The 15,550-nt window shown below is 37.0% G+C and overlaps 1 protein-coding gene across 2 annotated transcripts in view; it reads left to right on the forward strand.

The window, feature by feature from the left end:
• shroom4 (shroom family member 4) overlaps positions 1 to 15,550 on the forward strand; it is an 81,500-nt gene that overhangs the window by 24,578 nt on the left and 41,372 nt on the right. For both annotated transcript variants that reach the window (NR_200108.1, NM_001443512.1), the window contains 1 exon segment: positions 13,297 to 13,448. Coding sequence is in view for 1 of the 2 variants with exons in the window: in NM_001443512.1 (NP_001430441.1) it covers positions 13,297 to 13,448 (152 nt within the window). In the remaining variant the exon portion in view is untranslated.

Raw genomic sequence — 15,550 nt, forward strand, 5'->3', positions numbered from 1 at the left:
AATGACCAGGACAAATCCAAAGTGTGTTCAAGTCCAACCTTCCAAGTCTATACAAAATTTTAGCATTTTAACCAACAGTACAGCTACACAAAGCCTATTGCTATTTATCACATGTTTGAGATAATAATAGCCTTCTAATATTAACCTTTATTTTATATCTACTGAATCATGAGAAAATCGTGATCTTTATTTTAGACAAAAAAAAATCGCTATTCTCATTTTAGCCAGAATCATGCAGCTCTAAAACGAACAGGCTAAAAGTTTTGGGCTGAGTGCTATGTCGTGTAAACCAGCGGTCCCCAACAGGGGAGGTCCAGCCCACAAGGGGACCTTGGCGAGCTCTGTGAGGGGTTGCGTCATATTGTACTTTTTTAATTAAAGGTGCAGTAGGTGATCTGCCAAAATGCTAACCGCTTAGCATATTATCTTTGGACGGCGGGGAGGGACTGTGATTCAAAGCCACACCCCCTGAAATCGCAAGCGCGCACGCGCACCGCGTCGCAACAGCCGACAGACAACCCACTAGTTCATGTCATTCGCCAGTTAGTTAGTGCCAGCGCCGTGCAGGAATTACATGAAATACTTTGCCACACTTACATGCTATTTCAGAGTGAATATTCAGAGTAGCATGGTAAACAGTATAGGAAGGCTATCATTGTTCAAAAATGACCCAATGTGAATATAAAAGCAACTTCAGCTCAATAAAGCAGGTAAGGCGGAATAGCACTATTTACTGGTGTTTTGTTGTTAAACTAAATATAAAATTATAGATGCTGTTAAAGAACCTTATGAAACTGAAAATAATCACATCAATCTTTCACCGGGAGATTTCAGTGGCTGAACAACACGTCTGTGCATATAAGTCATTCATAACACAACACAATCTAACATAAAATAGTTTCAAAACAGAACATTACCTGTCTAACAGTAATACTTCAGCCATGGTGTCGTCCTTCCTCCAGCGTGCTAAAGTGACTCCAATGTTTATTCAGGTTTTTAAAAGTTTCAATTCAGCTTTTGATTTCTCCCGGCCCGTCTCGTGACCGCGCGGCCGCTTTAGGGGCGAATTATACCCGCGCCTGGCTTTACAGTAATCGGCCCGAGCTCGGCTGTCCTTCGGCGCATCCGGCTCTGACTCGGCATCTGCAAGCGGCCCGCAGTTCGCTCGGAGCGCATGCGTCTGTGATGCAGACGGGCACGCGCTAATGGCGGATCTGCGTGAACAGATGCGCAGAAGTCGGAATCTACATTTGCTGACAGACAGTCTGACCAGTTTATCGGAATTAAGGGAGATGACGGTCCGACTCTATTTAATTGGATGAACATTTTTTAGTTTTATGCTTTACCTAGAATATAAAAATACATATAAACACATTTAGATCATTTACTGTAATCATTACTATTTGACTGTGAAGAGATTTTCAACCATCACAACAAAAAATGTTTCTGAAGACAATCACCTACTGCACCTTTAATTAATCATTTCTTTTAAGCAGTGGACAGTTAGGAGAATGATCATGTTGCCTTAGTTAATTTTACCCCCTGGCTGACCAAAAAATGGAGAAATTTGTAGTTTGTCCTCCACATAAAAATCTGATTCGCCCATAAGCAGTTAATACTAATAACCCAAGCATACTAGACCCAGGTGAGGAAGCTCCAAACATCGGGTCCCAGCCCTAGCAATACTGGAAAAACGAAATGCAGGAAATACCAAGATAGTTCCCTGAACTTTGGTTTTATTCCGTTTTTTCAAAGCAAAAAGTCCCTGACCCAGCCACAGTGTATTATCTGCACCAAAGTTCTCGATAACAAATGCATGAGACTGTCCAAATTAATAAGACATTTACAGACAACTCATCCCCAATACTGCGGCAAGCTCGGTGCATTTTTTGAGCACAAGATAAAAGAATTGACACACACCCAAAATGAGATGAGGGACGTCACAGCCACTGATGGGAAACTTTAAAAATATTTGCAACTAATTGGCAACTAATATAGGGCCAATTTAAAGGCAAAAGGAGCCAAAGGATGTTTTTCAGTTACAGATGGCCTACTGATCTTTTACATTTTTATTTTACATTAGACTATATTTGTGCGTAAACATATCTAGATATAGTAATAAACATACCGTTTGTTTGAAAACAACATTTTTTTGTCATTCTTACTGCAAACTTGTATGAGCGATAATATCATTAAATGTTAAGGGGGAGCCTTACAATATTTTCCGGGGGAAAAGGGGTCTCAGCCAAAAAAAAAAAAAAAAAAAGGTTGGGAACCACTGGTGTAAACGGCCCCTAAGTTGTCTTAAGTGTTGGGTGAATTAACAAAGATGTTGAAGGCTCCAGTTCAGTGTCTGTCAGTAACAAACCTCTTGAGATAAAGAGAGTGAAAAACACCATGTCACACCTCTCCAGTTTGATTGCTTTGTTCCAAGGGGGATTCCAGACAGGAGCACTTACAAGGAAACTAAAATGGCCAAAACCTAAAGTGTAATTACACTGGATGAAGTTTAGATTTGAGCCAGTAACCAACCTCCTTAAAAACCCTATAGCAACTGCATGGAATGCACTAAAGACTACTGTAGCAACTGATTAGATGTATCTTGGCAACTTCCTCTAACACCAGAACAGAGTTTTGGCAAATTTCGCACTCACCGAGGTCTAAAGAATATATGACGCAGTCTGTTTCTGTTTTCTTTTGGGGGGGTGTTGACCTTTTCAGTACTGAATCGTATGCAATGCATGATTCTGGGTCAGCCCACATGCCCTTTATGCTGAATTTAGCAAACATATTGCAGTGGGAGAGGTGAAGACTAACTTGCTTCATCACTGTCCGATGCAAACAGACACCCCTCCCTTCTGTGGTCTCTGAGCCTGGGAGTGCAAATGCATTTTTTGCTACACTGACAGCATAACTAGGAATAAAGTCTGAAAGCCGTTATTGTATTAAAAGTTTTCCCATCATGGGACATATAATTTTGGAGTCCTTCTCTTGTAATTTAAGGCGTTTCTCGCCTCCTCTAGCTCAAACTCAAACTGTATTTAATCCCAAAAAGGAGGGACTGGAAAGGAGTCACAGTGGTGCTTTTTGTTTGCTGTGGCCTCACTACTTATCTCGGGTGATTTTTATAAACAAAGTTCCCCCTAACGTTCACCTCTTCGACCGTACTTTCCACCAGGTCCAGTTTGAAGAATGAGTTCGGAAATTCTTATTCTTCGCATGGCATGTAAGGAGCGGTCGTTCCTGAGGGAGATTAAATGAATGGAGAGGCCGAAAGGGATTTGTCACGTAGCACTGTTCAACCCACCATAAAGCTCCTTTTGTGAATGCTGTTTCATGATCACTAGGGAGCGAGTCGGTGCCCGTGCCCAAGCCAAACAAGCACACGCTCTCACACACATACACACACAGTGGTCTAATGGAACATAGGTGTGGTTGCAGTTATTTTTATCAAGCCTCCAAGGAGAACATGAGCTCAAGGGAAACCAAAGGAAGAGTGGGAGAATGGGACTTTAGGGTGGGCATTCAGGAAGGGGGAGAGGGAAAGAATCAAGGTTCAGTGAGGTCCATGTGCTGTGTCCACCAGCTGACGCCAACAGTCTGACAAAAGTTCTTCACTTTGGCTTCTCTAAATAATGCAACGAGGTCTGAGAAGTGAGTGTGCACGGTTAAAGTGGCATTACATCATGGCCCCAGTTACCCGTTAAACAGATTTAGTGGAGGACAGCGGGTGAACGGCTCTTTTATCCTCTTCCCTCTCGTTTTATTTTGGTTTCTCAGTTTTCCTAGCAGGGAGTTGCGGAAGGTCTGAGCGCTTTGGCAGCTTCTAAGGTAAGACGGTGCGTGTGCGAGTTTATTTTATTGCTAAGGGGTACTCATTTATGCCCACAAATTAGTTCTTTTTTGTGCAACAGTGTTGCATATCCTGCTATAAAACATACCAGGCTTTTTCCAGCGAAGTATGTGTGGCAGATTGGATTTTAGGGTGGAAAAAGGCTGTGTTTGTTTTGAGTTTATTGAACTAATGGAAGGTCAGGCTACATCATTTCTCTCCTGCACTGATGCACCTGGAGAACATACTGTAGGACTGTTTTATTTAGAAGGTTTATTGGATTTGCAGCACTAATATAAGTCTTAGAGAGTGGACACATGCAGTCAGTTGAAAACCAAATGGAAATCAAGGGTCATCTGTGTTGCATGTACAAACAAACACATGCAAGCTCTCAGAATTGAGATGAAGCTCCTGTGGTCCAGGCTGAAGGGCTTTGCGGATGTTGATGGTGGTATCCCAGAGAAACCGATTGTTTGGAGCAGATGGGGAATAAAGAATATGGTGCAAGAAAGAGCAATGTCCTCAGCAGCTAGAATATAATTGTGACCATTCGTCTGAATAATGTTTCCATTACATGTAAGCAGCTATTGTGCATGTTAAAGCAGCAGAAAACATTAGAGTGAAGAGCAGTTGGAACAATGTCTCAGAAGGATTTCTCCCCAGGAACCGAAGAACAACTTGAGAATGTTCTGACTAACTTTTGGGTCCACTAAAAAGATATTTGCTTCAATTTATTTATGAGATCTTATCTGGAACGCTGCTACCGAGTCCCTCAGAGAGTCAATCTGAAATCACTAAATCTTTAGTGTTTGGGTAGGAGGATTTCTTCTCCTCTGATTCTGTGTCCCACAAAAAATCCATGCTCTCTTTGAAATGCTTGTGCTTTTGGGTACATAGATTCTTGTGTGAATTATATATTGTCCCACAAATATTTGTAAAAAATGTGATAATTGTCATTTTAAGACCATTTCACTTTACAGTATGATAATAGAATAGTATAGTTGTGGAATAAAAAGGGATTGTTCACCCAAAAATGAAAATTCTGTCATTATTGTGTCATCAATATATCTTCTTTTGTGTTTAATAGAACCAAAAAAATATTCTTGTTTAGAACAAGTGGAAAGTGAGTAAATGATGATGAAAAAAACTATATTTGAATTAGTGTATTTGATGCACAGTAAATTGTTTTGGTAACACTTTATTTTGATGGTCCATTTGAGTATTTGTAGACGGTCTGCTTAATATCTGCTGATACTGCTCCTTCAACAGACATTTAACTGGCTAAGAAACTTTGCAAGTACATGTCAACTTACACTAAACCTAACCCAACAGTCTACTTCTAATCTAATGGGAGTTAGTTGATATGTAGATGCAATCTAACTTAAATTCAACAAACGGACCATCAAAATAAAGCGTGACCATTATTTTGAATGTGTATCATCCTGATAAGAAACTCTGTTGTGTTCAATTAAATTAAATTATGGATTATTTGCGCCATATAATTCACTTCAGATATGATTTTGATTTTGTGCTAAAAAAAGATCTATATGTTTTCTTGCAGTTTATTTGCTCCTGCTGTTAAAGTAATGCCAATAAAATAAGTTGTACGCTGTATTTTTTATTTTATTTTAAGATTTGTATTTTTTGGCTTAAATGCAAGTTATCAGTTTCCACATATAATGTCTAATATCAATGGGTATCAGCCAAAAACACTTTCGGATTGCTTTATACCTAGTTAATGCTATTCATCAAATACTATGAACACATCCATAATGGAGAACAAATGCAATCATGCACAGACATGCTACATTACAATTTTTTGCTTATTTCAACAACTACTTCAGTTGGTTTTTCTTTTACTAGCCACTCCCCATATTTGCCATCTCCAGTTTTGTTGTTGAAAAATGTATTTAGTAAAATGTTGAAAATAGGCATGGGGCGGTACAAGATTCTGAAGGTAGGATAACCTTTGATAAACATATTATGGTTTCACAGTAAAACTTTTTTCCCCCTTTGAACACAATATATTTTATTTGGAGAAATACTCAATAACTCAAACCATTTGAGAAAACCAATTGCAACAAACCATTTAAGTTCAAAAACTATTTCAAATGAATACTGTGAACTTACTCCACTTGAGTAAATGAAGCAATTTGAGCACAGTAAAACCCGATAAATGAAGAGAACTCAAACCAACTGAGTACTAAAAAACCCAATAAGTTAAGGCAACTCAAACCGACTGAGGAAACCGATTGCTACAAACCATTTGAGTCTATATGAGTACTGTGGAGTTACTCCATTTAGGTTGAAGTAATAAGGTATATAATTAACTCATTACCTTCAACACTGAATTCAAAACTCTGTTCAAATGAATAGAATTAACTTTGTAAATTTTTAAAGTTGGCTGTTGGGTTTTATAGTGTAGCATTAAGAAAATAAAGTCAGTGATTGCTAATTAAATGCATTTACTAATCATCAGTGGACGTTTTAATAGTTTGTTAGTCTAAAGGCTTTAGGTGTGTGGGAACACCAGCAAATCTACAACAGAACAGCTGAAATAGAAAAGTAAAAATCAATGTGTTGCAATAGTCCAGTCAAAGTCCTGACTAGAATGCTGTGTCTAGAGCTCTGCAAAAACCTCCAAAACTCCTCCAAAATGACCTAAGTGATCTGATAAGGTCACACAGAAAATGATGACTTTTAGTAATAAAAGTGGAACTACACTCATCTGAATCATAGGGTGTTGTAAGTTTTTCACATGTGGCTGTTCTATATTTGCATTATTTGTAAGTAAATAATGACACCGTGTAAGATGTGTCTGAAGTTTTATTTATTTATTTTAAATTTTTTATTATGGCCTGATGTGAGGAAAAAAAGCGAAACAGGGTGTCCTAATTTTTTCACATGTACTGTATAGGTTTAACATGTAGGTTTAAAAGAATAAGTTTAACTATGTGGATATGACACCGACAGAAGGCTAAACAAAATGGGCTATATGCACACAGACTTTTCATTTTCAGCCAGGCAGCCCACAGCTTCCAGTGAGCTGTCTTTCTATTACAAAATTCTCCCGTTTAAGATCTGAGTTAGTTAAAAATCAACGATCTTCACTGCTTCTTGGATATACGATATGAAATGGGTCTCGGATCGGACAAGAAGCACTACGTTAAATTCCATTTCCCCCTGTCATGTCTTTATAATATGACAGTTTTTTTTACCTCAGTTTTTTCCACGGAATTTCAGCGCTAGCCTGTTGCTACTGACGATGCTAGTGGTTACAACGGTCTTTCATCTCATTTTACGCTTGAACAACTAAATGAATGCTAAAGTCTATTTAACTGAATGTATTGTAATTACATTACAACATTGAAGCTGTAAAAACAACCTTATAATATTGAAAATAGTCACATTGTTTTCACCGGAAGTTTATCATTGGCTTGAAAACTCTAGCTGTGCATAGAGCCCATTAGCTAAATACTGGTGACAAATATTTGCATGTAAACAGAATTGCCAATATGTCATGTCCCCAAAAAAGATTAAAGTCATGTTCATATATTGAACATGTATCAATATATACAGCTGAAGTCAGAATTCAACACATTTCTGAACATAATAGTTTTAATAACTCATTTCTATTAACTGATTTATTTTATCTTTGCCATGATGACAGTAAATAATATTTTACTAGATATTTTTCAAGACACTTCTATGCAGCTTAAAGTGACATTTAAAAGCTTAACTAGGTTAACTAGGCAGGTTAGGGTAATTAGGCAAGTTAATGTATAACAATGGTTTGTTCTGTAGACAAAAAAAAAGGCTAAAAGGGCTAATAATTTTGACCTTTAAAATTTTTTATAAAAAATGAAGAACTGCTTTTTATCTAGCCGAAATAAAACAGATAAGGCTTTCTCCAGAAGAAAAAATGTTATCAGACATACTGTGAAAATTTCCTTGCTCTGTTAAACATCATTTGGGGAAAAAAAAAAAAAAAAAAAAAAAATCAAAGGGGGGGTGAATAATTCTGACTTCAACTGTATGTATCAGTACATATAATTCAAAAGACTACTGAAAAGGCATGTCTTCTGCAAAAACCCAAGCACAAACCTTCCCCTCCTTACTCTAGCGTTTATTTGTCTGGGCAATAATAGTTCCTTTGTTTAAGGGTGCTTTCATACTTGTCTCATTTAGTTTGGTTAAAAAGTACCAGAGTTTGTTTTTTGTGTGGTTCGTTAGAGCAGGTGTGAAAGCAGCAATCAAACTCGGGTGCGCAATCAAAAGTGGACCAAACAATCATACCGCAATCTGCTTAGAGAGTCTCAGTGCACTTTCAAACAAACCCTGGAACTTAGGGCTGGGCTATGTGGCCTAAAATCTAAATCTTGATTAATTATCATATAGTTATTTCATAAATAATTAATTAACCACTTACGACGATGCCATCATCCACTGTGATGTTTTACATTAGACATCGTACTATGCCAAATTGGTCGACATTGCCCAACCCTAATTCAGGTTATTTATCTAGCCAACGACTGATGTGGATGTTGTCACGTTGTCACATGACATCTTTTGGGTTCGTTTCAAACGGTTCGAAAGTTTTTAACATTGGTCTACTCTGAACCAAAGGAAACATACTAAAGGTTTGAAGCACACTAAGTAGCATTTCTTGGTTGTATTGCTTCTTCATGTTGAGTTGCTGAATGCCTCATTTGTAAGTCGCTGTGGACAAAATAATCTGCTAAATCAGTGGTTCTCAAAGTAGGGGTTGTGGGACAATGAAGGGGGTCGCCTGGTGATTTCCAAAAAATCTATTTTTATTAAACCCTAAGAATTACCATATTTTATCCAAAAGATAAAATACTATCTAAAATACTGAAGAGAAAAAAATCGTTTATAGTTACTTTATACTATATAGTTACTATAGTAGCTTAGTTACTAATTCTATTGGATTGCGACCCCTGGAGTAATTACATTATATTAAAAACACAGCAATAGCGTCAGATGCAGCAGATTGATTTTATAATACCAGGTTAAACTTTCTGGCACATTTACAGCACTGACATGCATAAAAAAAATTCAATGAAGAATAGACTTGGGTCTGTTGGTGTGTGTACATGCAAGCTTTCTGTATTTAAAACCACTTCAGAAAATATTGGGGGTCACGAGTCACTGGCATTGTCATTTTGGGGGTCCCGGGCTGGAAATTTGGGAACCCCTGTGTTAAGACCAAATGTAAATGTATTGCATGATATGAAATTTCGCACTAGTTTCCTAATGCTAATCTTCACCAATTTGCACTTTGTTAAAAAGTTAAAATGTCTCTCTACAGCTCTTCTCGCATATTATTATTAATTATCAGCTCACAGGTTTGTTCACGACTGTTCTAACATTTTATTCCTGCTGAATTCATTGCACAGATCTCTGCAGATTTCTCCCATAGATCCAGATTCTGTCTGGGACTGCTTATGAGACAAAATCTTACTGAATATTTTTGTGAAGTATGAACTCTGCCCACATCCTGACACTCGCTGTCCCCCACCAAGCATTTTATTCCGGCCGCATGAATATTCCCTTTATGCCCCTCTGGACACGTTCAATCTTTGATCTCCCCAAAAACCACGCAGAAATATTCCTGCAATGCTCACCACAAACGCACACTCACACACAACACATGTGCATGTGTTTACTCTACAATGCAGTCCGACAGTTGGCATTGGACGAGCCTTGCAAAATGGTAAAGTGAGTGAACATGTTTCAGAAAGATTCGGTTTCACTGTTGAAATGGTTGCATGTGTATCCACGCATGTTTTACTTTTTTTTTTTTTTTAATGGTTCTGCTTTAAAATCATAAAAAGTGTAGTGTGTTAATGTAGCATAACTTAAAGTGGAAATTCATTTAAATTTACTTTAATTATTTAAAGGGACAGTTGATCCAATATTGAGATTTGAAGCCTAATATACTTTACCCTGTGGTGTTCTAATGCTATATGCTCCTCTATCTTTTTTTGTATTATAAAATGATTAAATGTCTTGCTTGTGTGTATCCATATAATAGCAATAATTAGCAGTTTCCTTTAAGATTTTTTAAAGAAATTATTTGAGTTGTAGGCGTCACGGTGGTGCAGTGGGTAGCACGATCACCTCACAGCAAGAAGGGCACTGGTTAGAGCCTTCGCTGGGTCAGTTGGCATTTCCGTGTGGAGTTTGCATGTTCTCCCCGTGTTGCCATGGGTTTCTTTTGGATCCTCCGGTTTTCCCTAGACATGCGGTAAGGGTGAATTGGGCAACCTAAATTGTCCGTAGTGCATGTGTGTGATTGAGTGTGTATGGGTGTTTCCCAGTGATGGGTTGCAGCTGGAAGGACATCAGCTGCATAAAACACATGCTGAATAAGTTGGCGGTTTATACCTCTGTGGTGACCCCAGATTAATAAAGAAACTAAGCCGAAAAGAAAATGAATGAATGAATGATTTAAGTTTTATGCGACATTATAAATTCCATGTTTACTGAAGTTATACAATAAGGTTTGGTGAATAACAAGGCAAAATCCTGATCTTGATGAATATTGTTTATGCATGGCTTCACATTTCCGAAACTATAAGCATGTCAGTTTATAGTGACTCACAGAGAAAACACACACATAAATCAACTTGCATATAAATGCATAATAACAAACCATCCATGTACATTCTTCTCTGGGGTTGATATGTTCTGTTCGCCGCATCAGCGAGTTTCCATGATTATGTCAACTTTCATTCTGTCATTTACAGCAGTTCCAGTCCAGAGATATATTAACGGCACATTGGGCATTTCTGCAGTCTTTAAGAATAAAGTCAGCTGTTTTCTCTATTAGGGCTACACAGTATATAATTTGAGCATCAATATTGTAATGTGTATATCCGCAATATTCACATCGCATGATTACATTGTTTATTAAAGATTAAAACACAAAGATATTGTCTAATATTATTATTTTTAAACAGTTTATACAATGATGGCCATGTTATTTTATGTTTGATATGGTCAATTTCTGTATCGGAATGCTGTTAGACTCTCCAGAAAAACATAAAGCACTATTTAAATGGCCGAAAATCAGAATTTCGATTAACTTAATATTTTAACTCGATTACCATTAATAAATAATTATTTTTATTTGTTTGTTTTTTTGACAAATTTTGTACAGTATGCATTGGTACAAGCTGCTTTTGTTGCTCAGTTGTCTCAGTGTTGAAGTAGTCCCGCATCGACATGTTCTTGAAATAACGTAACTGAGCGGGGTAACATGTAGCAGGAAAAAAATTGCCCTGGAAAAACTTAATTGATTATAGGTTCTAAATATGGATTTCGGTTACTTTTTTTCGATTAATCGACCAGCCCTATTATTTAACTTTTATCTCTGCTGTGTGTGTGTGTGTGTGTGTGTGTGTGTGTGTGTGTGTGTGTGTGTGTGTGTGTGTGTGTGTGTGTGTGTGTGTGTGTGTGTGTGTGTGTGTGTGTGTGTGTGTGTGTGTGTGTGTGTGTGTGTGTGTGTGTGTGTGTGTGTGTGTGTATATACTTGATCATCTTAACATATCTAAATGATTAAAATCATTTCAAATGGAGCCATGTAATTCATCTGGTGAAATTATTTTTATATCACAATATACAGTTGATGTCAGATTTATTAGACCCCCTGTTTAATTTTTTCCCCAATTTCTGTTTGGAGAGCAGATTTTTTTTAACACATTTTTGAACATAATAGTTTTAATAACTCATTTTAACTGATTTATTTTATCTTTGCCATGATGACAGTAAATAATATTTGACTAAATATTTTTCAAGACACTTCTATGCAGCTTAAAGTGCCATTTAAAGGTTTAACTAGGTTAATTAGGTTAACTAGGCAGGTTAGGGTAATAAGGCAAGTTATTGTATGACGATGGTTTGTTCTGTAGACTATCGAAAAAATATATAGCTTAAAGTGGCTAATAATTTTGACCCTAAAATGTTTTTTAGAAAAATAAAAACTGATTTTATTCTAGCTGAAATAAAACGCATAAGACTTTCTCTAGAAGAAAAAAACATTATCAGACATATAAGAAAATATATAAATATATAAGGAAAAAAATTCAAAGGGGGCAAATAATTCTGACTTTAACTGTATTTTACAGAAAAAAAAATGTCGCAATAATATTATATTTGCTTATGTTTTTTCCAAGATCGTGCAGCCCTACTCTCTATTTATTTTGAAAAATGTATTTTATTGAATTAATGGTATTTATAATTTTGTGGTCTTATTAAGAAAGAACGACGTACAGCATTGGAGCAACAGGGTAAATAAATAAATAGTGACTCAATTTTCCTTCTTGTGGTGGCTGTCTCTTCAATACAGTACTATGTGATTTACAGTATATATTAGGCTTTAATGATTTCATGCTTTTATTTAGTCTTGCATCAATGTATGTGGCTTACTTTAATCCAAAGTGACATTTACATTCATGCGTTTCTTTGGAATCAAGCCCATGACCCAGTGATGTATTGTTCTCTGTCATGGAACAGCATAAAATAATGGAGTGAACTGCTTGCCAACTTTTTGGAAGAAGTACATCTGAATCTGTTTGATTTATTCACCATTTGGATGTAAATTGGCATGCAGCATATAAAAATGAAAACTGATTCTCGAGCTAGATTTAAGGATAAATTGTCAACACTTAAAAAACTCTCCAGGGCCAAATATGGGCCCCAGGCCCTGTAGTTTGAAACCCCTGGTCCTCAGTATGATGGTTAGCTGCCGAAAGAGAAATGTGACTTCAGTTTGTAGCATTAGATCTGGGTTTTGATGGGAGGATTTGTGTAAAGAGAAATGGGTTTTATAACCTAAAGCCTAAAACTGAATCTACTGTGTTTAAATGGGTAATGAATGGTGTGCCAAACATAAAAGGTGAATGTTTATGTTGGAAGCAGAGGCTTGCATGTGCGTGACTGAGTGAAAGTGTGATTGTGTATGTTTTGACTGGGGTAATATTTTGTGTATGGGAATTACGTGGCTCTCAGAGCTGATCTTTGACTCTTTGTCCTATTTTATGTAGGAAGGCTCCCTAATGGAATAACTTGGTATTGTGTGTCTGTACGCATGTTTGATGAATGGCTGTGAACTCTGTACATTTGCAACTTTGTATATATATTTGACTTCCGACCCGTCTGCCCCATGTTTTATAAAGAGGAAGTGGATGTGAAATGAACAAGACTGTGTGTGTGAATGTGCTTATCTGTTATTTTTGTCAATGTGTGTGTGTGTGTGTGTGTTGTGCTTTTCTGATTTAAGCGTTTAACCTCTTTTAAGAAGAAAATCTGTATTATAAACAGGCCTATTATTGTTTTCCCAGAAGACCTCAGAAATGTTTTTCCTCTGTGGTTTTGTGTGGACATATGTGGGTCGGACATATTCAAACATGATGTTTAACCTTAAACTGTCTCTCCTATAGATAGAAGAGGGAGGAAAAGCAGCTCAGTGTAAGAAGTTGAGAGTGGGGGATGAACTGGTGAACATCAACGGCTCTGCTCTCTACGGCTCACGGCAAGAAGCTCTCATTCTCATCAAAGGTTCCTACAGGGTTCTGAAGATCATTGTCCGAAGGTAAGCAGACACACAAATGTGTACTGTAAGCTGATTCGAGGTGATGTAACATTTACTGTTGCTGATTTAGAATTGAAAAATCTGTAAATTCAAGCAAGGACAATAAACGATCTACTTCTTGGTGTACAAATCTTCACTTAAAGATGCCATATAGAGGAATTACCAACCTACGTCACACATGACGCCACACGGGTTCCCAGTTGCAAAAAAGACAGGTTGCAATAGCAAACGTGTTTTGTTGTGTTGTGCGGTAGGTTGCCAAATCTGATAGAAAACGTAACTTTTACCGTACACCACACTGCTTTTAATGCCAACCGCAGATGTATTTGGCTAAAAAGGAGCTGAATGTAGTGAGGACCTAATTAAAAATGCTTGACTCTGCAGTTCTTATTTCATATCAGGTAAGTTCCCGCTATGCTGAATCATACAAATTACTCGTTTTTGATTGCAGCAATGATTTCAGCAAAAACAGTTAAACATGGTGAATTAAACTGCGGACACTGAAAGCTTTAAATGAAATGTAAAAGTGTAAGTTAACATACCCTGCCGTACAGGTGGAGTTCGCTGTCAGAATGCAGTTGTTTTGCTTGATGATTACTCAGGCCTTGTACAGTTCAATTTTTTACCCTTGTCTTTGGCTAGGCAGAACCTCAGTTTTTAGCACTACATAGTTTTAATTCTGGTAATCATGAAGCATTATTATTATTTAACTTCTCTCTTGTAAAATCACTTGGAGTTTTAATGAGATAGTTGTATATTTCGGGCTGGATGCTTGGCTATTTCATCTCATTTAATATCCATTTGGAGGGTGCTGTTACAAATGGACCTGTCAGATGAACACCGCTCATTTTAACGTTAAATTTGCTGAATCACTGTGCTCATCACTGGGTGATGAGTTGTTATAATATGCTGAAAGCATTATGTAGATACTATATATAATATGTAATCAATATAACTTATTTCTAAGAAAACAACAAACTCTGAACCGTATCGGATGCCATTCCCTTGCTGTTAATGCTAGCGCTCCTGTTTTTTTCTGCAACCTCACATGCACATCCTAAATGTATACAAACTGGTAATTTATCTTTACTGCATTTCTTTAAGTAAAATTGTTCTATGATATCTACATTGTAGGTTAATTGCTTCTGTAAATTTAATACCAATACCAATAGATTTAGAAGGTCCATGATTGACCATACATGGCTCGTGTAGTGAATATTAATGAGCTCCACTCTTACAGAGACGTACACACACACACACAGAGTATGATGTACGCTGAACAGGACAAATATAAACTGAATCAGAGTAATGTTAACCTATTTTGCTCACCTGATCTGTTGTGGTTAAAGGTGAAATTATAATTAAACTTGACAAAGGGGGTGATAGAGATGTATGGCTTTGTATTTTGAAGCTACAGTCAAAGAAAACTCATCCAGGAATTAAAATCAACCTCTGTATGAACAGGTGACAGTTGAGCTAAGTGATATGACACAATTCAGCACTCTACATATGTATGTTGAAACATGAGCATCAATAAACATCTTAAAGTATCAAAAGATGTAACTAAACATACCTCATGCCTCTTCAGAGTGGAGACGAATGAATGTATAATCTGTAAATCTGGCTATTTGCATCTTGAGGCAAGTTTAAAACATGTCTCATGCTGTCGTTGCCCAGTAATGCATAGTAAACAATTTAGGGCTCATGTTTACAAAATAAAAGTCCCACATGCATAGTAAGTGAAATATATGCTTAAAATAACTAAGGGAGGAAAATTATTACTGTTATGTCACTAGAAAACATTTAGCTTATCAAACGCAGCCTAAGGTGGGCATATTAATAATCTCAGAGAGATTTTTTATGATCTCAGAGCTGCATATGAGTCATGTTCTCTTGATGACGTGGCAGCTCATCAGGTCTAAATGAATGACCTAAAGTCGGTGTACATGCAAATGATGAGGGTGTGAGTCTCATCATAATTTGTTTTGTCCTCTGATTGGGGTTTTATGCTCGTGGAATTTACATGAAAACGAGGAAACAGTGGTGTCTGAGACTCACAGTATGCCCATTTCCATATTTTTTTTTTATTATAGGGCACCTTT

The sequence above is a fragment of the Danio rerio genome, chromosome 7 (assembly GCF_052040795.2).
Source record: "Danio rerio strain M-AB ecotype USA chromosome 7, GRCz13ab, whole genome shotgun sequence".
In the NCBI taxonomy this organism is placed as follows: Eukaryota; Metazoa; Chordata; class Actinopteri; order Cypriniformes; family Danionidae; genus Danio; species Danio rerio.